Genomic DNA, 24,877 nt, shown 5'->3' with positions numbered 1-24,877 from the left:
TGATGCAACAGTAAAGAGCTCTAGAAGAATTATAAAAATTATGTATTGTGAGGAGTTATAAAGAGTGTAATGCAAAAGAAAAAGTGAAGTACAATTGTGGAAAGGAAAAACACCACAAAAAGGAGAGCTAAGAAGGTAATGAAACAACAGTAGAAATAAAGAGCAGCAGCAACACTCTACTTCCACCCTAGCTTCAATAAGTTTTCACTTAGTATCCAGGAAAGAGCACCTGTCCATTATCTGCTACTATATAAGTAACTATATAAGTAAGATACGAGGGTAAAAACTAATATGAATTTATACTCTTAGGCAGAAGATCCAACTCTTGAGCAGATGTTGGTATTTTATGCTCATTTCTGTTTGGATTATTGAAGCAGTTCCTCCCAGAGCAAGACATTTAAATTTCATTGTTTATTAAATAGTGCAAGTACTGCTCATGAAGATCAGCTGTAGCTTTCAAGAGTTTGCTATACTTCCCAGTGACTGTTATTTTTAAGTTACTGCAGACTTTTGCAGTGATATTCTGGTAAATCAACAATTGTACATCAGTACCCATCTTCTGAAAAATGCAGCAATTTGTAATGACCAAAAGGCAGCCCAGACTTGATGAAGAAGATTATGGGCTTCGTGTAAGAAATTCTATCACTCTAAATACACAGTGTGTTGCTGCACTACAGATCACGGCAGATGTTCCATCCTGGAAGGTCACACATAGACATTTTCATTCAGAAACAGGAGAGATGTTTCTGTTTAATTTAAAGCACCTTGAAAGCTATTTAAAGAATCCAGAATGACTAGCCCTCAACACTTCTATGAGTATATTCACAACCCTGCTTACGAACGGGCTGGGACACACCAGAGAAGCAGAACCACTAAATGCTTATGGGTTGTGCTTTTCAAGCTGTGAACAGCAGTGTTGCCTTCTGTACCTATGCAGAGCCCCAGAAAATTAAAAAAATGAACTTCTGTTTGAATGAGAGGAAAATCCTGACCACAAACCAGTACATTTTTTACATTGTTAAAAATAACCCTGTATCTGAACCAAACACAAATACCCACATGCTTGGTGGCAGCCCACCTGAATCAACAGCTTTTATTTCAAGTTAAATTTTGAAACAAAACCCATCCACCAGAAAAAGGTAGTAATTTACTTTTTGCCAGGAGATTTTATATGTAAGCATTTTTTGGTAACTGTTGCTGGCAGGGCTGTACTATTGTGCAGTATCAAATTGATATGAAATGCATTTGAATAAATGCATTAGATCTGACCTGTAGACCTACAGTTTAATGTCCATTTATGTCATTCTAGAGGACTTATCTTTCTCTTTTTCATAGTGTAAATTAGGTACTTGGAAATCTCTTACACAATCTGAATAATTCAGTATACTAAAGAATAACAGTATTTGTAAAGTGGAGAAATTCTGAGGATACTCATGTGGTTTCTATTACAGAGGAAAAAATATTCTTGTGCACATGCCCAGCATAATTATCTCTGCAAGCACCAAAGTGTGACAGTACAAGAAAAGAGAAACAAAATTGCTTTGAAAAAAAAGAAGTAACTTCTTCAAATGTAGTTTATTTCCCATTTATAAATGCAGAAATTAAGATTAATAAAATACAGAAGACAAAAATATTCTTCACTTTTCATAAGCAGCAGCTGACTGCTTTATGATCAGGAAACTCATTTACTGATAGTTTTCTGTTTTACAAAAATCAGACTAAGGAACTATTAGCGTGAAATTCTGAGTTCCCTTACTTCCTGTGTATTTCAGGGGGTGCTTACCACTCATGCCATGGCTTCCAGAGTCTGCAGGTAAAGCCTCAATAATTTGATCAAATGCAGTCTCAAGTAACTGGACCAAGTGCATACTTTAAAAGATTGAAGCTGAAAAGCTCATGCTTCCATTATTTTCACGAGCACTAGATGCCCAAGGAAAAAAGAATATATGTATATACATATATATAAAAATGTAAATATATATATGAACTGTTAACATGAGTAAGGATTCTCAAATACGTAATTCAAACATAGAATTGAAGGGATCTTAGCCACTTTTGCCAAGTAGGTAACTTCACCCAAACTTTCTCCATTTTCAGCGTGGAGAAATGTTTCTTTATTCTTTTTTTCTGGATATGTCCCGTTAACAGCACAGTTTCTTGCTCATTTTATTCTCATTTTGTCTTTTCTTTTCCTCTTGTTATTGAGAAAAATACCATTTATATTACTTAACAGTAACTGAAGACTGCCAAAAACTCACCAGCAAGAAACTTTTTTCCCTTATGGAACTCTGACAGCTATCCCACACAATGGAACAGCTAATGAACAAATTAATTTGTTTCCCAGTTATGATAAAGATTGCTATTACGAATACCTGCTAGAAAGGACACCCGTATAGGGTGGCATGTAGACTGGGTGTTTTCTTAAAGAACAGTTGTGAGGAACTGCTGTTAGCTGCTTCAACCAAAGTCTCTGGGCACTCTGCCTGCAAAGGGAAAATGTTGGTCTAGTAAGTAAACAGGTCACGGACTAGTGAATTCATGTTGGGTTTCACCTAAGGTTGTTTGATACAAGCTTTCTGCTGTTCCCAGAATGTACAAAACCTAAATGATATGAGTGAAAAAGGGGAAGAAGTAGTCAAAACGTGGTTTTCTAAGGCTGAACCACAAAAGAATTTATAGAACAGCAACTGAGTTCTTTCTCAACTGCCAAGTATTGCCACAGTCATGAGTACAAAACCTTTAAAGAGCTTTTTTTCTGGAAGGTGTATGAATTGATCTGATACGTATGTAGCAATGCCTCACTAATAATAATTGCATAGCATATCTGAAACTTTTCTGAACCTTTTATTTATCTCCGTGAACTGGAGAAATTTAATTAGTCCCTGCTAAAACAGAGAATTCAGACACTTCCTGCAAAAATGTTACTTTTGAAGAATGGATGAATAGTATAGTAATGGTCAAGTAGCCCTATTCATACTTGACGAAAGTTTCTGTGTATCAACATGAATTCCAAGTGTCTCTCCTGATATGCAGACTGAATAGATTATGAGTACTAAAAGAAGGAAACAAATATTCCAGTATTTAAAACCAATGTTAAAGATATTTAAGGGAACATCTTTGTTTTGCAGCTATTTCACAATCTTAGATTTTCAGAGAGGACCACTTGAAGATTTCTGGTTGCTAGACCTGGCATTTACACAACTATAACTTTAGTATTTATTTCTGCTTTACTGAAGTTACAAAATGATGACCAAAATAACCTTCAGGAGCTCCAAAAGAATTTTCTGTCAACGCATTCTAATGTTTATAGATTAAATAAATTTAAAGTAGTCAAACTGCTTGCTTTGTATAATAAGAGATTAAAATGAATTGCAAAATAGGGGTTTTTAAAAAATAAAAGGAACTAGGTATCCTAGCAGAGTGAAGAATTACAATGGTATAATTGTTAAGAACTGCTTTGGTTGGTGTAGCTTAACTCATTTAGTAAACTGGGAATATGAATGCCTTATTCCTACTTGAGTGGGGAAGGAATATTTTGTTCTTAGGAATATTATACTTTTAGGGAAGAGTAAGTGCACATTCTTCTCAGGAAGAGATAAAGGAAGCATGGAAGGGGAAGCTAAAATTCACTGGAATTACTCCGCAGAGTGGCTCAAGAGCTCTGGCTTACTGCAGGAGAAGCAATGCACTCCACATGATCCATAGGATTGCAGGCTCACCAGCCAGCCCCCAGTAACAGCTGCTTGCCAGAAGCCAGATGGGAAAATTATTCCATCAACATGTTTACTTGGATGCTCCACATTCAGACTCATACATTGGCAGTTTTCCTGATTATCTTCTGGATCTGCAGTTAGCCTCAACTTTGGGTACGTACGTGTGTTGCCTGCCTCTAACACGTAACTTGCAGCGCGGTTGCAGCACATTTTCATGCTCTGGGCGGAAAGCTAGGAAACTCCCAACTGTTGACACCATGCTCTTCTATTTTAGCCTTTTATAATGCCACTGCCCCTTCTTTCTGCTGCCTGGAAGTTGACTTGATTTTATAACTGTCTTATAAACATTTGTTTTGTGGACCAAAGCAGCATAGTTCCAGCATTTCTACTTCAACAAAATCTTTTTTTTTTTTTTTTCCCACTGCACCATGATGTCTCAATGATCAGCTATCTGGACAGAGAAGCAAAAATAGGGTCCCAGAAGTGCTACCCCTTATCTTTATTTGTATTTGATAAATATAGGAGGAATTTCCCAGTCAGTGCCTAGGGACTGAAAAGATAGGAAGGACTGGCTTCTCTTGGTAAGATTTGCTTTAAGCATAAATAGAGTGCACATCCTGTCTTTCTCTTGTCATAGAGTACATATTCACTGACAAGGCTGTTGAGCAATGGGGAAGAAAATGAGAAAGCGGAAGCCAAATAAAAAGTGCAAGCAGTAAAATTTTATCATCTTCCTTTGGCAGTTCCAACTACTGCTCCACGGTTCCACAATTTTCAAAAATTGTTACAAAAGACTTTAAATTATTAGAAAAATATTTTACAACTCACCAAAGCAAAATATCTATCGATTGAAGCACAATAAAGAGTTTCATTGCACAGGTAATAGTGACTGGCCTATAACCAGTATAGAATTTTGGACAAAAGCTGCACTATCTACCTTATTCTATCTCATTGAAAGCTCTCTCCAGGGTGGAGAGTAAGTAAAGATTATTTCTAGGAAGGGTCCTATTCAATAGTCGCAATTTTTGCAAAGATAAATTAGTGATGCCCTCAATAGCAAAGGTCAAATGGTTCTGCTTCTTAGACGTGGAACTAGGTGCCAAAAAGAGTAAAAGGATCATTCTGGTTTGTTAGTGCCATTCAAACACTAATTACTTAAACTCATTTGTCAGTATTACTCCTGGTAAGATAACTTCTGAGGGGGTATTTCTAAAGTTTCCACAAGAGTCAGTTAAATTAGCTGCCAGAACAAACCTGGCTGGACTATCTCAGCATTTTTGTTTGTTTACAAGATGAACAGCCATCAGGCTTCTGAAAAACTCGTCCAAATACTTTGAGGGACACTGTAACTCGTTTGGAATGTCCTGTTCTAAGACTTGGATCTTCAATGACTTGTCCAGCATGGAAAAACAGAGATAAAGTTGTAACTGAACCTCATTCTAACTACAGCTCTGACAAGTCAGTTACTGGTTGCTGGAATAGGGAAGGGAAGGGAAGGGAAGGGAAGGGAAGGGAAGGGAAGGGAAGGGAAGGGAAGGGAAGGGAAGGGAAGGGAAGGGAAGGGAAGGGAAGGGAGGAGAGGAGAGGAGAGGAGAGGAGAGGAGAGGAGAGGAGAGGAGAGGAGAGAGAACTATTTCAGTTGGAACGGACCTACAACAATCATCTAGTCTAACTGCCTGACCAATTCAGGGCTCACAAAGTTAAAGCATGTTAAGGGCATTGTCCAAATGCCTCTTAAACACTGACAGGCTTGGGGCATTGACCACCTCTCTAGGAAGCCTGTTCCAGTGTTTGACCACCCTCTCAGTGAAGAAGTGCTTCCTAAACACTTCCTGTATTAAAAAAGTTACATCAAAAGCACAAAATAATGATCTATGGTGACATGATGTGTTGCTTAGATAAACATTCATGTACATTTATGTCTAAGCTGCTGCTCTCAAAATGTATGAATGGTATAGCAACAGTGACAGAAGTTGCCAAGCAGCCATGTACCGCAGGCACAATACAGGCAAGAGTCCACTGCTGCCTCTTCAAAATAATCTGTGAATCTCTGTCTGTTTTGTAGGTCTTGCTTTGTCTGTCTACTTCGTAGGTTCTTCCAGGTCTGGAGTCACAGTCATCCTACTCCTAGACCTGACAATGCAGCAACCCAAAGAAAGACGCATGTATTAGGTGATGTCCTGACAGAACTGCTGAGAGGGAGCACCACATTGATGGAGTTGGTGCTGTACTGGAAAAACATCAACATGCTCCAGGAGATGGAGGCTCTGGGAAAGAATAGAGATTACAAACTGCTGTGGCACCTATCCAGAGTAATGGTTAACAAAAGCAGGTCTTAATTGTTCCAATAGACTTGAAAGCCCCATACAGGCCAGTTTCATTTTTATGCCAGTGGGGATCTATGTTCCAAACAGATTATCAAATGCGTAATTCAGCCCTCAGCAGTCAGCTGTATGACATCGAGTTCCCACATGCACGTAAACATGCAATCCCCTTGGATATTGTAGCTGTGCTAAAGATTGGTTCTGATTCCATGCCGATCTGACAGATGTATCAAGTGGGGCAAGGAGAGGTAGAAGAATGGGAAACAAGGAGAAATACAGGCAGGAGTTACTAATTGTAATCTCTGAAATCTCTTCTGCCGTACAGATGTTCCATAAAGTACATTCCACTTTGTCTAACAATTCATTTTGCACTTTGTTCAGGATTGGTTTATTTAACACTGTGTAAGCTTTCATGTTTCTTCACTTCTATTTTAAAAACAATTTGTTCATGGTTAGCTGGCAAAACTGGGCTTCATTTTTCAGTTCAATAAAATTCTGTGTTTGCTCTCATTATTGGCTGCTTTAACAGGGTGCACCAGTTTGAGCTATAGGAATTCATTAAGGTCTTCTGAAAGATAACAGTTTTAGGCATAAGTAAAATCCACTTGGGTAGAAGGTTCCTATATGGGACTGTCAGGGTGGCTGGATGTAATCAAAGCTTGTTGAAATCAGTGGGAACTGGAAGTATTTTGCAATTTGGAGATTTAGGTTCATAGAAGGTAGATTAAAATATGTATTTTACGTTAGTTTGTAGGCTTTACAGAGATAAAAGACATTCTATTAGACCAGCTCATATAACTGGAAAGAATGGACACATTTTGAGGCCTATGAATCCTTTTTTTGGAACTACATATAATAATTTTGCAATTCCCTGTATGGAACTGACAAGCACTATGAAACTGATGCTTTGCGAGCTGTAACATTTCAACATAAATCTGAAGGTTTTACAATAGTTTTTAACTAAACACTAAATTTTTGAAAATATAGCAGAGATTATTTGATTGTTTAAAAGCCAATGAGTAAAGGCTTCCAGAGAAGTAGAGAAAAAGATATTTTTAACAGGTAAAAATACCTCCAAAATTGATTATCTATAAATACTGTGCTGTTTAAGCCACATGACATTTTTTGTGTATAAGGAGGCAGATTTATGGTTTTATTATATGGTGGTTTGCAAGTAGAGAATAGAAAGGTTCACTTCATTTAAGCAATTCACAGAAAACAGTAGAATTTTTATGAACATAATATTGAGATTACCTGCTTGCCTCATGAGCTAATAATAACCTGGCATCCTTGGAAGTTCATGCATGAGTGCATGTATCGGAAGATTCAGGGCTTAGATCTTCACTTCTCTTAGATGCTGTGACTTATGAAACTTAATATCGATGTTCTAGTTACCATTCTCACTAGAATGAGCAACCACTTAAATCCTGAGAGCAGGTCACATCAAATCTGTGCAAATTAAAGCTAAACATCATTATACAAGTGATGCTCAAGGCAAGTTTTTCTTTAAAATGTCAGAGCCCAACATCTATTTTTAGGAGATTAGAGAGAATAATGAAGAAATGTATTTGCATCCCACTCCAACCTGGCTTCGTCTTCACGTCTCTATGTAGACGTTTCCAACACTTTAGCAAGTACTGGCTTTGAATTAGCAGATACTCTACTGAAACTATTTTGAGTTCCATAAAACTGTTTCCTTTCATTTTTTAAGCCTCAATTTGAGCATATCAGACAGCTCAAAGACTAGCCAGAGTGAATAGTATTTTTTTCTCTCAATCAGTTAGTGAATTTCGAATTCATATGTATTTTGACACTATATATATTTCAAAAGTAAGCAAATCAAATACCAGAAAAGTAGCATGGAATATACATTTGGGCATATCCTCCTACTACATTTAACAGACTTCAGAGCCAGCTGAATGTTCTACAGCAAAGGAAAAAGCAACTGAATACGTGATTTGACAAAAGTGGTCTAATCTATCAAGTTATACTTTTGGCTAGCGCTGCCTGTTGTCTCTTTTGCAATTCTGTTTTGTTTTCTTCTGTTTTCCTCTCTAACTTCCCTGCAATGGGCCTTTCCGTACCTGTTGGAACTGCCTTAAGGTTTGTGTGCTCCCTTTCTTAGCTAGCGGACATTTGATATATTTGATGCTATTCAACAGAACAATGCCCAAATACTCCTGCATACTTAGGCCAGAGTCCATATCTGAAACTGGTTAGTATTTGTTTTACATTTACGGCACTCAGTGAGTCCAATGGGAAGGGGATGATCATGACAGAAAGCGTGCTCCAAGTACAGTCCATCAGTGTCTTTAAGTGTGCTCCTACTCTGCATTTGCTGTAGGTCCTGTCCACCTCTTCATCACAGTAGCGTTCCTGCTTTATCTGTTAGTGCTTACGGCTGTGTTGGCTCCTCTTCATGGCAGGTCTGGCAATTTCCGTAGCCCATCGGCGTCCTCTCCCCACCCACCAACCCCCGCCACAGCCACATGCACAAATCCCGCACCCATCAACTCCCTTACTCCCGTGCCGGGGGGAAGCGGGGAGAGCTGTGGGGCCGGCGTCCTGGCAGGGGACAGGCTGACACAGAAACTTTTCTAAGTCTTTTCTCAGCCTTTTCTAAGCCGGAGTTCCGAACGCGAGGGAACGAAACTCGGCAAGCTTGTAAAAACTGGCTTAAGGGAAAAAAAAAAAAGCAATACCCTCCTCGTAAAAAAGCAGTGCTGATACAGGCCAGGGACGCTGGCCCAACGCCCGGGAGGGCGGAGGGAGGCGGTGTGTCGCCCTGCTCCCCTCCCCGCCCGCGGCTCTGCCGGCCGGGGGAAGGCACCGCCCGCCTGTCCGTCCGTCCGTTCATTAATTAGTTGGCGGCGCTCGCTGCTGTGCGCAGGGCTCGGAAGATGGAGGACTACGGGCGATTCTTGGTGCTGTTGGTCTCGGCGCTGCTGGTCGGCCTCGTGTCGGTCATCTTCTCCCTCGTCTGGGTCTTCCACTACCGCGAAGGCCTGAGTTGGGACGGCGGCCCGCGGGAGTTCAACTGGCACCCCGTCCTCATCATCACGGGCTTCGTCTTCATCACGGGCATCGGTGCGTCAGGGGCCCGGGCCCGGGGCGGGGCGGAGCGGCGGGGAGCTGCGGGAGAGCGGGGGCTGCGTGGGGCCGGGGCTGCGGGGCGCGGGGCGGCGGGGCGCTGGGCGGAGCCGCCGGGGCGGCCGGTAGCGGGTGACAGCGGGAGCGCAGCAGTCCGTGGTGTACGGCCGGAGAGGTTTAGGAAAGCCAGCACTCCCCGAGAAGGGACAAAGAGTCCCTTGTAATAAGCCGAAACTGCTACATATGTTTTTTTCTGCAAGCACTTGTTTACCCTGGCCTGGGATTGCCTTGCACTTTGAGTAATGCTTGCGAGGTGTGTTTTCCTAGTCAGCCTGAATTTATGCAAGCTGAGAATCGAAATGCCAGAAATGCTGCCCTAGGAAAGTTTCTCTTTTGGCTCCCTCTCTTTTGGCGCTCTCCCGTGTCCCAGGAGGAGAAAGGAAAGTTCAGTACCACTGAAGCTAGATCCAGGAACGGGGTTTGTGCCAGAGAAAATGTAGCACCATAAGCATCGTTAAAATGCACTTCATCAGCCCAGACTTCGTGTAAATTATTTTGTAAAATATATCGTTTAAATCATTCTTAATTCTGTTGTCTAAATAACATACAATGATTACGATGCTGTGGTGGTTTTTGGTTTTCTATAGTGTGTGAACTTCTGATTGCACAGAGTTCAGCCTTGGACTGACTTTTAAATGTTTCCCGTTACACTTACAACAGGAACAGTATCTTTTTTTTTCCATCCCACATAGTTAGTATGTTAGGTCTTAAGTGCAAGAGTTGTGCCTTGAGGCCAACAGTAATACTGGAGTTTGAACTGTGTTTTTGCTGTTAGCATAATTGGCTAATTCCAAGAAAACAACTAAATTAGACACGCTGTACTTGATAAACGGTATCAATTTAGGAAAGAAAAATACAATGCTCTCAGTAAAGTTTAAAAAGCAGATAATGATAGAGCGCCACAGAGGTGCTTATCTAGCCTCTGAATATATTTAAACTAGAGCTAAATACTGCAAAAACAAGGGCACTGGACTGCCTTAAAAATCCTGAAATCTGGGAATGTCAATTTATGCTAATGGCATTAAAACTAATGGGGAAGTTTGACAGAGATAACAGCTTCCAACAGTAATTTTTTATGAAGTCAGTGACAAAACTCTTGCTAGTTTCAGCGTCAAGAGAACTAAGTGAAACATTAGTAATGTCTCCAAGAAGGGCAAATAAATACTGCAGAGAACACTGGAAATTCTCCCACAGTTTTACCACTGGCTTTTGCGGGGAGAGGACAGGGAAGATTTTATTGTTCTTAAGTAATGAAGAACCTCTGGAGACTTACAGTATAAATGTAAGCAGGAGTATTTTTTCTTTGTAATAGAAGATAAACTCGAATTTTGTATAGACAAACTTAGAATTTCATTTTTAATAACCTTGTTTACATTTGCTTCCCCGTTGAATGATACATTGTATTCATCCAGCCAGAAAACTTGTCCAGCACATCCGGACATTCATTCCAGTGGAACATGTTGTTTGCATCACATGTGTGCTCGCTCGCTTGCTCTTCGGCTGGAGCCAGAGGTTGGAAGATGCAGGAGGAGTGGGTGGCTGTCTAGTTCTGGCTATGAAGGGAATGTTGTGATTTGAACATACACTGCAAATTTCATTTTTTCAATGGGAGTGGGGTGTGTTCTCAGCTCTGTGGCTTCAAATTACAAATAACTATTGAACAATAAACAATATTTTGAAGTTTTTTTACATAATATTGCTCAATAGGAAGTGTAATTTCAGGCTATAAATAAGCAATGAGAAACCCCTGGTGACTTCACTAAGATCTATACTACTTACTGTGATCAAACTACTGTTTTTTATATAAGCATAGACTTTTTGAAGAAAATAGGGGGAGGTTTTCTGCAGCTTTTTCCTATGCATTTTCTTTTTTTTTTCCTCTGAAACTCAGTTTTCCCCTGTGTCACAGAGTAAGGATGTTGCCTCAGGCCTTGTGTAGGTAAGGATATATGTAAAGTGAATGGAAGTTTACTACAGCTCGGGGAAAAAAAAAAAAAGAGGAACATATACAAGGAGTTCATTGATAATAGAGCATTATTTGGGGAGGGAATCCTATTCTATAACAAGAAAAGCAAAGTCGGAGACTGAAGGAGTATTGTAGTAAATCAGATGAAATATCAACAGATAAGATACCACTGTAAATCTGATTCAAATTTGGCTGACAGAAGTCTGCCATTGAAGTCAAAGTAATTCGGATGAGACTAGGGAACAGGATACCTCTTTGCACACATAGAAGAAAAAGAAGTCTTTAAGTAGTGAAAAGTAGAAAGGAATAGCTAATAAATATCTTGGTTGAATTTGCATGGAGGATTTGAAATAATAACCACATCAACTGTTTCTTGAGTTCATTAAAGTCTATACAAAGGATAGAAATGTTGTATTGTTAGTCTGTAGGATGTAGAAGGGATGACTGTAATTATGTGCATATTGGGAAGTAAATGTGCCCTGATAAAAGTGTTATATATATCTTGTCAATCAAATGAAAAAGCTGTAGGCATGTTAATATTAACACTTACTATTTGTGGATCAGCACCTATAGGTAAATGATATCTGACAAAACACTGTCAGTGCACAGTAATTGTCCAGATGATTTTCTAGACTTAAAGTGGGAAAAACACAGGCAATAAAACTCTGTGTGCATATTAGTACGGCAACATTTTTGAAAAGAATAAGACAGGAAAAAAACATGAGGAAAAAGTGAGTTTTAAGAAGGGCTTGAAGGAATAGTAGTGTGATAGAATGGGTTAAATAGGTAAATAAGGAATTCTGTCTTATTTTACATGTGGAAATCTTGAACCATGACTGTAGACGCAGGGCATGCTCCAAAGGAGTATTTGCATGCTAGTTTGTGTTTGGCCTGCAAATGATAATGTTTGGTTCTCTCCCAAAGGACTAATTAAGAAACCCATCAAGATATAATGTAGAATAAATGATTTTTGAGGATTTCTCATTACTCACCTAGTAAAAGAATATTTTTTTCTACAGAGATGTGACAATCTCTGTTGCAGACTGAGGAGCAGCATGGTGGTTTTTGGGGTTGTGGAAGATGGAATGAAGAGTGAGTCTGAACAAGGAGGGTGGGGTAGTCTTTGTCTCCAATCCTCAGATCAGTCTTCTACTGCTTATAAGTCACATATAAGCTCTATACAATAAAGTTGTAGGTTGACACTATAAATCTTGGAAGATGCTTGTACAATTAATATTCCTCATCATATATGATTTACAAATATCATATAACTTGTATTTTAAACAGGCTTAAAACATGAGGATGTAGCCTAACGTCAGCAGTATATTAATAAAGGACTACAACAGGAATGTTACTTAAGAGTTCTTACAGAGAAAAGAGAAGGAAAAATCCTAGTCTGCCACATTACCGTGTGGTGTTACAGAGTCAATTAAATTTCATCTGTATGGATGAAATTACCTAGGTGGGCGAGACAATCTAACAGCTCGCTGTGGCTGAAATATTCCTACTTTTTTCCTCCACTTCTCCCTTTCAGCTTTCTCCTTGACTCAGACGTCATCTTCCTACTGGTTTGTTTGTGCCAGCTCTGGCCCTTGTCAGACCCATAAACTGAATTAACTCAACTAGCAGAAAACTAACACCACCCCACCCCCCCCAAGTACAGTTTTTGCCAGAATAGAAAGTTGAATTGCCTGCACAAAGCGTCTCAGAAGTGCCATAGATGGGAGAAGGTAGATGGTGGACAATGTGCAAGAGCAAGGAGAAGGAGTGCAAATCTATTTTAAAGTAAGCATAGTCTTTCATCTTGAAATCACATCTAAAGATAATGCTTGCTCTGAGTTATCTGACAAACATGATACCTCTGCTGCAAACATAACAAAACATCTGTTCAAAGGAAAAATAGCTAATTGCTGGAGTTTCTAACATCCAATGGGCTGCAGAATTCTCAAGAATTGGAAAGGCAAATGACTGCTGAGCTGTAAGGGTCTCATCACAGGCAATTTGGGAAGAGGCAGCTCTCTTGACGAGCTTAGTTTGAGTCCCTTTGAAATCATAAATGGGCACTTGTCCATTCTGGTGTTAAAGTGGTTCCCAAAGAATCTAGTGGGCATTCAGAACTTGCTGAAGGTGAGCAACAGGATCAGCCAAGAAAGAGCAGGAGAAGAAATAGCAGGAGTGAAGAGAAACATTCCTTTCTGGCAGCTGTGAGGTGCTGTGCAGTGCACCCCCAGTGCACTCACAGAACCACGCTGTGTGCCTTCTAGGGTGGAAGGCATCTCATGAGCAATCCATGACACCTCCCTACAGCATGTGAAGCACATGCCAGTCAGAAATACTAGAGAGCTAACTCTAGAATTTTGCTTTGTACATTTGGCAAAGAACAGGTGTCCCAAGATATTGCAAGATCACTCAGCCCTATGTGATGTGCTTTAAAATCGGAGCTCAAAACAGGAGTGGGAGTGAGATCTGAGTGAAGAAGCTGTGTCTAAGGATGCCTAGACTGTCAAATCTCTTAACAGCACTAGAGATGCTGTACCTAGAGAAAGTTCTTCACAGGACTGCTTTAGCATGTCACCACTAAAAATGCTGTAACTGTGTATGTGCTTTTACCCGAGGCTATTCTAATTTTGAGATGAAATTACACATCACGTCTGAGTCAGTTTTTAAGAGCTTGCACCACTGAAAGCAGAATCTTCCTCCACCTCTCCCCTTTGTTCCCCAGGCTGTCTTGCTTCCTCCTGCTGGTCAGAAAAGCACCAGTTATGACAAAGGCAGGGGGAAGCACACAGAAGTGGAACAAAAGTGGTGATGGGGAAATAGGGCTGTGTCTTTTCACAGTGATGAACAGTCAGATCTGCTCAAGTTGCAGTGTGTAACTTCACACATAGCCCTCATGGAAAGAGGATTAAACCAAACTGTACTATCATGCATATGTCCTGGGCTGTGGCATGTAACGTGCTAACGCAGGGTATTGTTAACAAGTGTCCAAACCATTAGTCTGTATTCCTTGCTTTTCTATTATACTGTTTATGGGAAACAGCCCAGAAAATTCATGGCCCAGACAGAGATCTGAGACTATATGGACAAGTGACTAGGGAGTTTGATAGTGATTTTGGAAGTTAAATGACAGCAGATGACAGCATCTGAGGCACCAAAGAAAAACGTTCTACAAAAATTCTAGCCTGAACTTGACCCTCTGAGATCAAAGACTGAAAACTGAGACCAGGACCTATGCACATCAAGTTTACTGCAAGACATACAGAGTCCAGTACTCTGCTGCACTTGGAATAAATTATTGGCAATACTACGGGCCATATGGTAAGATGGAGCAAGGAGGATTTACTGGGAATATCCTCATGGGATGTTGAGGCTTGTTTGGGGCCTTTTGGCATACCTGCTTTACAAAATTAGAAATCATAATGATTTAGTACTAAGTTATTTAATAATAGTCTGATGCAGGCAATTATTTCAATATTAACAAGATATAAGACTATCATATAACTTTCGGGGAACTGTTGGAGGTGATCATAAGCTTGGTGTGCTGAATCATACCTATGTCATATAGATTGATTACTGTCGAACTGTGTTCAAAACAAGGCTTCTATCTTCCTGATTTTGTAGGATTTACTATTGTTACTTTTTAAAAGTAGAAAGCTGAGAACCACCTACGTGCTGTATATATTTAAGTATTCTAAGGGACACTTTCATTCCAGTATTATATTTTCACACAGTATGTAAAAGCATACATTGATTTAAAATCTGATCGTAGTCTGGAAATTTCACTTGTGAACAGTGTTTTCTTTGTGAATTATTTAGTGCAGTACTGTATTTCCTGGCATGCATCCAAGTAAACAAAAAGCGTAAACAGACCTTCAAAATTAATTTGTCATTTATTATTATTCATCACGACATACAGAATGAATATCCTATTTATTTTCCATAACCTATGCTTTTTGCATAAAAAGCTAGGGTTATGGAGAAGTAATGAATAAGGCACAAGAGAATCACTTAAGTAAATTCCTAATCTTTGCATTTATCAGGTAATATATTTTTTTTTTTGGTGCACATCTATTTTTTAATGTTTGGAACAGGAACTTTTTAAAAAAACTGCATATATTCTTATTCTTTTGTTTTAGTTTAGCTAATTATATATAAAGATTTGAATGTAATTTCATAAGCAGAAACCTTAAAAGAGGATGTGATGAATCAGATGAATGGAGCTCAGTCTTTTTGCTCAGGCAAGACATTATGGATGTGGGCATTAGCCTTTATTGGTCAAGTGATCAGGTGTCCTCATACATATTTGTCCCCCGTTATCTGAATATACTTATGTGCTGCCACACATCCAGAATTACTACCTGGGGCTGTAGGTGGTAGGGGGTAGTAACCTGGTCTCTGTGTGTCCCCTGTGGAAAGCACCTGGGTCATATGACAGGCAGGGGGCAGTTGTGGCAGGGAAGGAGCAGTGGGGACCTTGAGGAAAGAGCTTGGCAAGAAGCAGCTCTAGGCTAAGTTATTCTTATAGACCATCTGGAGTTAGATCACTAGAAATTGTTTTGTTCAGACTGGACAAAACACTGTCTGCTAGAGTTATTAATGTAAATATAGGCAAAACCCCCTTACATTCATCTAACAGAGGTGGAAGAGTTGTAGTTGCCAAATCCTTTTGTCTCTTAAGAGTCAGATTATGATTCCCTTATGCCGAGTAGCATTTTCCCATTTAAAGTAGTTCTATTAATATCAATGCAATAGATAGTCATATAAATAGCTACACAATTAGAGAATAGCATTATCCAAAGTTGGCAAAGAGAATAAATATTAAAAAATAATCTTACACACTTTCTCAATAGGTGGTCTTCTGGATCTAAGAATTGGGCCCTATTCCTCCAATCTGACTAGTAGCAGGAAAATCAAAATCCTATGCAGAATCCCTCTTAGATCAATTTAAGGAATGAGGAAAAGATGACACCAAGTTGTCCACCGTTCTTTTTTCTGAAACACCCTTAAGTTTTTTTAAAATTTGGAAGAAATCTCCCTAAAAGCTATATTTAAGCCTCGGTTGTATATTTGGAATACGCTATGCTATGTGTAGGAGAAGCCGCCTTTTAATAGACTTTTTTAGAGGATTAAAGGTTGGATTTTCCTGTAGTTTACAATGGAACTATGTGAATGATGCATGATTATTAAAATGTGAGAGAAGTTATCCTATAAGGCATAAAATCTTGTTTCTGTTCTTTCTTCAGCTATTATTGTGTACAGGTTGCCCTGGACCTGGAAGTGCAGCAAACTCCTAATGAAGCTCATACATGCTGGATTACATACCATAGCTATGATTCTTGCAATTGTTTCTGTGGCAGCCGTGTTTGAATACCACAATGCCAGCAACATTCCTAACATGTACAGTCTGCACAGCTGGATTGGGCTGACTGCTGTAATATTTTATTCTCTCCAGGTCAGAATCTAACTGTATTTATAAACAGATTGTAAATTTGAAGAATGTCTTGAGTAATTCGGGCACAATAGGCCCTCACTAACACACTCTAACTACTGGGATACCCATTTTACATTCTGTGATTTGGCAAATTAGCATGTAAATGTGCAAATACTGGATCCTTGACTTTAAAGAAAAATGTATTTTAAAGCATACTTTGTTTATTTGCTGGGATAATGGCAGGTTTTTTACTATTCAGTTATACAGTAGTGTTTCTAAGCTCTCTAAACTGCTGAAGTAAAAGCAAGTGATTTGGTTTGTTGGCAGCGTATTTAAGTACAGTGAGAGCTTTTATTAAGGAAGTCTTAAATGAAGTAATTTTTCTTTTTTTCCAGCTATCATAATTTCAAGTAGTCACTTCTTGGCCTTAAGACTTTTGTTTATCAGCAGAACAAGTGCAGCAGGGAGTGGTGCAGATCTAAAGGCTCTGACATCTGAATGAGCTACTACTGGCTAATAAGTTTTCCTGAATCAGCAAAACTTTGATAAATGTTCATGTGCATGCTTTTAACTGCTCCTATTGGCAGAGAATTAGAGTTATCATAATCTAAAATGAGCTAACTTAGTATGTTTTGCATTTGGCATAGAAGAAGAGCAGGCATGCCCTGACATTTAGTGTACACATACAGAGGGGATGTTTCTGCATATACGTTCTGAATTCCCTATATTGTGTTATTAGACTGTGGAAATTTATTTTGTTCCTTCAACTTGTGATTGGAAATAGTGTTGAAATAGTGGTTTTAACACTTATAAAAAAGAAAGCATATTGCAGCATTGGTGAGTATATTCTTTATAGTTGAACAACAGCTAATGAATAAGAAGGAACAATGTTAAGATTTTCCTTGTCCTAGTAATGCAGTTATTTCAGGGAAATCTGTGCTGCCACTATACTGAATATCAGCATTTTTTTCTAACGGTTAAGATAAAGAATTGTGAATAAGATCTTAATTCTACTTTTCATTTTGCTACTATAAACATGATCAATGGCACTTAATGCCTTGCCTGTCTTATCAATAGAACTGTGGTGTTGCTGCCTCCAAACTGGGATGTAAGTCTCCAGGCAGAGACTGATGTTTGTTAAGTGATTGAGCACTGTTGTTAAAAAATAGTCATAAAGTAGTATCTCTGTTAATAGAGAAGACACTTGGCTGGCATTTGCCAGAAATGGCATGTCAATCTCAGAATTGAAAAATTACTGAGGGGGCATGCTCACATAATACTATACCAACAGGAACAATAGTGTAAATATATTGTATCTAAGCCAAATGTATGTTAATACAGTATAGCACAAGGACATAGATTCAAGAATAGAGCAGAAATGTAACATGGAGACTGTCTCTTGGAAAGCAATGTCTCTGGAAAGAAGTACTCAAAGATGACGTGAAGCTCAAAATGAGTTCTCACAATGCTGTGAGAAAATTCTCTAATAAGATATTATCTTAACCTCCATATATGGCATTAGTGAAACTAATATGAAATACTATGGAATAAATTTTTTTAAACTGTAAAAAAAATAAAAAAGAAGAAGCAAAGAAAATCCGGAAAAGTAATTTGAGAGCTGGAAAAACTATCTTCCAGTGAAAGACTCAATAAGCTCCAACTGTTTAGCAGATCTAAAGAAGATTAAGAGATTACTTGATTATGGTGTATTAAAAAGCTTCTCAGGGAGAAAATACCAGGCTCTCTAATCCAGCATGGAAAGACAAAACCAGGACTAAGACTGGAAGTTAAAGAAAGATGAAACACAAATTCATGCACTATCTCTAATTTAACATCAGCGTGAGTAACGGTAGAACAAACTAAAGGGATGCACACTCAGTATGACTGGGCAAGCCTGTGACTGAAACTATGTGACATGATGGGTTATCTTCCATCACAAAATTAGCGCTAATGGGAGGACTCATGTCCCCTGAATAACTTCACGCCACCCACACACATCTTCACTCTGTAAATGCCAACTGATCGATACATTGAGAGACCATTGCCCTTCTAAAGACGTGTACTTCAATTTAACCAAACCTCTAACAAGGTAAAATTGTTTAGTCCACTCAAGTCAGAAGGTTACACTGCCTTCTGATCTTCATGTATGTGTAAATCTGTAACAGAAGCAGAGAACAGGACTTGAAGAGACTGTAAAAAATGTAGCTGCACACACCTTTAGTATATTACTGAATTAGTGACACTGAAAACTTATGTTTCCAGTACTTGGTTTGGTTGCAGTTTTAGCATTACCAGTAAGTTTGGACACTGATATTAGGTGGGATTATTTATAAAATATTTCATATCTGCTTCTCAGGTGCTAATCCAGAATTATTGGCTTTGGTTTTGAAGGGAAACACATTCAGAAATAAAAATGCCAATTCTTTTCAAATTTGTACCTGAAGATATCTCAAAACGGAATTTTCATGATGATTTTTATTCTGCTTGAGAAGTGCAGCTTGTTTCCCATATAGCTTTAACTATGAATCTGTTTTTTGTTTAGCTTTTCTTGGGTTTCGCTGTCTTTCTGCTCCCTTTTGCTCCAGTTCCTCTCCGAGCAGCTCTCATGCCAATACATGTTTATTCGGGTCTTACCACCTTTGCAACAGTGATTGCAACAGCTCTCATGGGAATCACAGAAAAGCTTATCTTTTCATTGTAAGTATTTTTTTCACTTGTTTATTAAGGTTATTCATTGCAAACTGTACTTCCGTGCACAGAATAATAACCAGCTAGTATTGGGACACTGGTTTGGTTTGGTTTGGTTTGGTTTGGTTTGGTTTGGTTTGGTTTGGTTTGGTTTAAAAAGACCTCCTACCTAGCAGGAGATTGCTGGTTTTAGACCAGGATTGTCTGTAAAACAACTGACCTTTTTTTTTTTTTTTTTTTTCCCCTTCCAAAGGAAAAATCCTGCATATAGTGCATCCCCACCAGAGGCAACTTTTGTCAACTCTCTTGGTCTTTTGCTTGTCATATTTGGTGCACTTATTTTGTGGATGGCAACCAGGCCCTATTGGAAGCGCGCCCCAGAAAACAATGCTAAAGTTCTGCGGCCCATTGGAGGGACTCCTAAAGGCAAAGAAGCAGAATCCACAGTGACAAACGATAGTAATGCCCATAAATCTGATCTGAGGATCAGCAGTGAAGCAGCCAGAAAACAAAACCTCAAACTTGATGAAGCAGGCCAACGATCAACTATGTAAAGAAAATACACAGAATAACAGTACTATTATACTGCCACCCCGCCCAGTTCCTTCCAATTTAGTTACATTGATATATAAATAGGTTGGGGTTTTATTTTCATATGGCTTGCTCAAAGGTACTCAAGTTTTCTGCATATGAATTTAAATTCCAGTAAGTCCCAAACATACTATATTGATTCATGCTCAGCCCTCATTTAAAAAATGAGAGCGTGAATGACATCACAAAATGGGAAAATCACATAATTGGAAAATGTTTTCCATATCACTTCTTAATTTAATGGTTCTATCTCTTATAGTCATGAAAAGTTAACAAGATTGAGACTAAATTTTGCTCTGAATGATTTTGCAGGTTATGAATCAGAGTCATGAAGTGTATCAGACAGCAGAATTTAGTTGGTCACACATAATTTTTCTGGTAATGTTCACTTTTTTAAAGACCTGTGTTCTGGGCTGATTAACCCCCTCAGCAGCTGCTAAGATCTATGGGATTTGAGGTCATTCAGCACTTTGCAGAGTTGCACCATAAAAATGTTTAGTCTAAAATTTTGAATTCAAAAGAAGAAATGAAAGTTTGCCTGAAATCTTCGTTCCATGTTATGTTTCCTTTAAAAACTTCTATTTTTTTTTTTTTAAATCAGAATGTATCTGTTGACTTTTTAACCAACTCTACCAAATATATTGTATACAGACAACACCTGGCTTTGGATTATGTGCGATCATTACTGAAATCTAAGGAAATTGTAAGACAGCCAAATGCAGAATTTGTCTTATTTGGAAAGCTATAGATACACACTTAGAAAAATATGTATCACCTAAACCAAGTCTTCCTTTTATCCCAGAAGGCAGCATTTTACTAGCTTTATTTGATTGCACAGTTCTATTGATTTATGGCACTAGACTAGAAATTAGGAGGTTAGAAACCAGAGAAGACTGCTAGCCGTCTCACAGAAGAAAGGAGCTTAAAGTGAGAAATGCTTCCTCCAGGAAACAGCTGAGCTTTGCTGATTTGATTAAAACGCTACCCATTAACTGAAAGCCAATTTTGGTATCTCCACACTGGTGTCAAAATCATTATCGTCACAGGCATGAAGACATACTTTAGTCTATAAGCAAACTATATAAGCTCTATGACTTTTTAATTTGAAATTAAAGTGTTAAATAATGCAGTTGGAGTCTCTCCTGGCACTTTACTTTCATAGCTTTTTCTAGTAATTGGACTATTAATGTATTATGCTTATTCATTATTTTCACAGATATACTTATTTTTTACTACTATAGAAGAAGAATTATGGTAGATTATTTTGATTGCACATGTCCAAAATGATGAGCCTTTTTATTATCTCTTGTAAAACCTGCAGAACCCACTACAAGTCCAAATTTACCACTGTTCGTGTTGCAATATAGACAGTTTCAGACAGCATATAATTTCCTATTTTTTTAAAGACTACATAAATTTTTATCTACTTCAGCTTTTTAAAATGTTTAAACACACTAAACTTTAGCAAATATGCAATTTTTGGAGTTCAGTGTTGCATTAGTACAAACAATTTTGATCATGAGTTATTTTGGATCTTCTGTGACAAGAAGCACCTCAGTTCCTGTTATTTGATTTGGAATACCATTTAATTATTTGGTGAATTCAGTATAGAAAGCTAGCATATTAAACTATTTGAAAAACTTTTCTGCTGTACCATTTGGTACTCAAGGACTACATCCCAGAGTTCTATGTTTTCACTTACATGATGTGGGATGACTGGCACCCACCTAGCATTGATCTATTGTTTCATTTGAGAAAATACCTGCTTTTAAATGCCTTAGTGTAGGATTCAGGTATGACAGAAGGAATACTATCCTGTTGCGTGAGCACTCCTCCAGTCCCCACTATGTGCAGTGGATCAGACAGCTTTTTCCCTGTTTTTCAAGTTCCACACAATTATCTGTCTTCCCTAAAACTGTTCTGCGCAGCTTCAGCATAAAATCCAAGTAGTACTGATAGCAGCTTTCCGAGAGAAAAACAAGCACTTGTTTTACATGACATTAGTGCTCAACTGACACGACATGATTATGTTATGCATCCTATTACAAATCTATATATTGAACATTAAGTAGGAAGAGGGATTCACAGTAGCTTCTGGAGAACACTAAACTGTGCTGTCTTCTGATCTCGTCATGTTCTGCTGAACAAGTCTGCTTTTTTGGTGAAATCAGTAAGCATCTTACAGCTGGTGGATGCAAGTTTAGTTTTTGTGAGAGATGCTCTATTAACACTTTTGAAGTATAACAGGTGAAGTGAATAAAGGAACTCAACTGTCCTAGTAATGTACTATGCTAACTTTCTATACTGCACTCACACAGGCCAACAGCACTTTAAGTTGGTATGTATTGGCCTGTTACTGTGTCTCATCCACCTGTGAAAATGAGCTCATTCAATCTTTGCATAGTAGTGAGTCATCTAATAAAAGCGTGTGTTCGTGTGGAAGGTAGTCACTTGTCTAAGGATTGTTCTGGAAGAAACTCTAACTGTACAGTATATTGGAGAAAACCCCACAAAATCTGTGATTCTTTTGTTACAACACTGACTTGGATGTATTGAAATCAACAGCTTTTAGGTGAATGGACCTATATGCTGTTAAAGTTAAGCTATAGTAACCAGTATGCCTTCTGTTTTCCATTTTATTCCATGTACTGTTCAAGGGTAATGATATTTGAAAAAAAATGGTGGCATTTCTTTACTTCTCTATTCTGATGATATAAAACTAATTGAAAATCAAAGATTAGCAACATTTTGAAGGTAGTCTGCCAGACTATATTTTTGTTTCTCAACTTTGAGGTTAAACATGATAGTAGAAACTCAGTGGGAGCTGCAAGATTCCATTCTGGGAAATGATCATAATCAGTGATACCGCATGTGTACGAACTGTGGGCTTCTGGCTGCTTTGGTCTTTGGAAGGTCCCCGTGAGATGCGGTAGCTGTGAGCTCCTAAACCTTGCTCAACCTTGGTGTGTGCAATTTAAAACAGACTGAACATGCTATAGACTTTTGGCTTCTGTTCTAAACTGATTAAAAAGGTCTTTAAGTATTCTTGCAACATATGAGGTTAGTTCAAGTGCTAAATAAAAATACATAGGACTTTGGAGAGTAATTTTCTCTGGAAAAAAAACATTCCTAAAGCTGCTTCTCAAAGTGGCCTTCCATTAACTTTCCTTTCATGCAACTTTTCTTACCTGTATTTATGTGTAATAGTAGCAACACAGGAAATAAAAAGGTGTATTTTCAAAGATATAAATGGAAGGTAGAACTCTAGCTTTTTTGTCAGGATTTTTCTGCATGTTTGGAAATCTTCTACATTGTTGTTTTTACAGGGACATGACTGTAGAGCTTACATTCCGAGTTTGGATTCCTATAAAAACATAGGAAGTTACAAAACCTGACATTAAAAGTGCTATTTTTTTTAAGATGCCTGAAAAAAAAATTATTTTTTAAATGTATTTACGTGCTGTCATGCAGTACTGCCCACAGAAGCAGAACAGCGTTGTTTCCAACATCAATGAAACTGAGAAATGATGGTGCAAATTAGATTTTAAAATTGAATGTACAGTAATCACATGTATACTTCTTACTACGTGTAACCAAGAATATTGCATATGATATTGTAAATATGGATTACTTGTTTACATGGATATTTTATTGAGACACTAAAAGATATTGCCAAATGTTTTCTATTTCAGAAGATTTTCTTTTGCTTCTATTTCAGAAAAGTCCTTCCTCTGTTTCTAACTGTTCACAAGAACTTAAAGAATGATTTTGTTGTTTTGTTATTCGCGGTACTTATTTGTAGATGAAAGCAAATGCTTAATTATAATGCCTATTTTCCTTATTCTTTTTTGTCTGTTAATTAAAATGATTTTTCAAGCTTATGATACCACTGAGTACAGATTTATATTATGGTACTAAAATACAACTTTCTAAATTTGGTAAAATATCACATTATTCTTATGATTACTTTTTTTGAAAACAGGAGGATAGTTGTGCAAAATTTCTTAAGTACTTCTTAATTCCAAGTATTCCTGATGATCTTCCTGATGAAATTTATATACTCTGTAGCGTTAGAAGGCTAATCAGTATACAACGCAAAGTGAAGGAGTTCACTGTATAAAGAAAGAAACTGTATTTCACCTTCTGATCATACTAGAAATTCCCCATAGCAGTATCCTCAGTCATGAGATTGCCATAGCAAATAAGGGAAGATCATAAATTCTGATGTATGACGGTCACATAAGGCGCTATAAGATCCAAATACCCTCAGATAAATAACAGCCAAACTGAATGCAGAGCGAAGGTTTTGACCCCATGGAATCTTCTGACCCAGATTTAACATCTGCACATCAAGTTACTCATCAATAGGTTATTGATCATAAAATGCTATAAATGGCAAAACCATCTATATGAACATATCTGTAACAAGTAAGAATTAAGGTATGTTCTTGAGCTTAGTAAGATTAACTGGAAACTCTTCTAAAAGTGTAAAGCATAAACTGATTATTCCTGAATATCATACAGCTGTTGGCTAAAACTTTCCAACACCATCATCATCATGGAAGAGTAAAAAATACTGTTACAATCATCAGTATAGCAGAAAACTTGCTGTATTCAAACTTGACAATTCCCTGTTGCTGGTAGCTTCTCTTAACTGTCTCCTGTAGGCTGGATTTTTTGGAGAAAGTTCTGGTAAAGCAGTCTGTATTTTTTCAATACATTGATTATTACAAAATTCAATAAAAGCTCAATTGTATTCACACTTGAAAGAGGGGACTCAAATTTTGGCAGGAGGACTGCATTTGTGTGGAGAAGTGTTTTTGGTAAGTAGTTGATGGAACCCTTGTAACTTACGTACAGGTTCTTGCATTGTGTTATGGTATGAGCAACACTTTTGATCCTTGTAAGACCAGTGGGCAGTAATGAAGGGTAAATTACTATACAAGAAGAGACTGAAGTCCAGGTCAAAAAAAAGGATGACAACCATTCCAAGCAATACAGCTAACAGAAGCGA

General features: G+C 38.1%; 1 protein-coding gene across 1 annotated transcript; it reads left to right on the top strand.

Annotated features, from left to right (window-relative positions):
- Window positions 1–8,925: 8,925 nt before the first annotated feature.
- On the top strand, window positions 8,926–23,744 carry LOC127018608 (plasma membrane ascorbate-dependent reductase CYBRD1). Its single transcript, XM_050900324.1, has 4 exons — window positions 8,926–9,124; window positions 16,397–16,605; window positions 19,127–19,281; window positions 19,526–23,744. Exons 1-4 carry the CDS (start codon window positions 8,938–8,940, stop codon window positions 19,824–19,826), a joined length of 852 nt encoding a protein of 283 aa, XP_050756281.1. The 5' UTR covers window positions 8,926–8,937; the 3' UTR covers window positions 19,827–23,744.
- The last annotated feature ends 1,133 nt before the right edge of the window (window positions 23,745–24,877 follow it).

This window comes from Gymnogyps californianus, chromosome 7 (genome assembly GCF_018139145.2).
Source record: "Gymnogyps californianus isolate 813 chromosome 7, ASM1813914v2, whole genome shotgun sequence".
Lineage (NCBI taxonomy): Eukaryota > Metazoa > Chordata > Aves > Accipitriformes > Cathartidae > Gymnogyps > Gymnogyps californianus.
The sequence above is the reverse complement of the archived record's forward strand: the minus strand, read 5'-3'. Positions and strand labels throughout refer to the sequence as shown.

What these genes read in the sequence shown, in the direction of transcription:
- LOC127018608 (XM_050900324.1), top strand. Translation starts at nt 8,938, where the DNA reads ATGGAGGACTACGGGCGATTCTTGGTGCTGTTGGTCTCGGCGCTGCTG. An exon ending in CGTCTTCATCACGGGCATCG is followed by an intron (nt 9,125 to 16,396) that starts GTGCGTCAGGGG and finishes TTCTTTCTTCAG; the next exon opens with CTATTATTGTGTACAGGTTG. An exon ending in GAAAAGCTTATCTTTTCATT is followed by an intron (nt 19,282 to 19,525) that starts GTAAGTATTTTT and finishes CCCCTTCCAAAG; the next exon opens with GAAAAATCCTGCATATAGTG.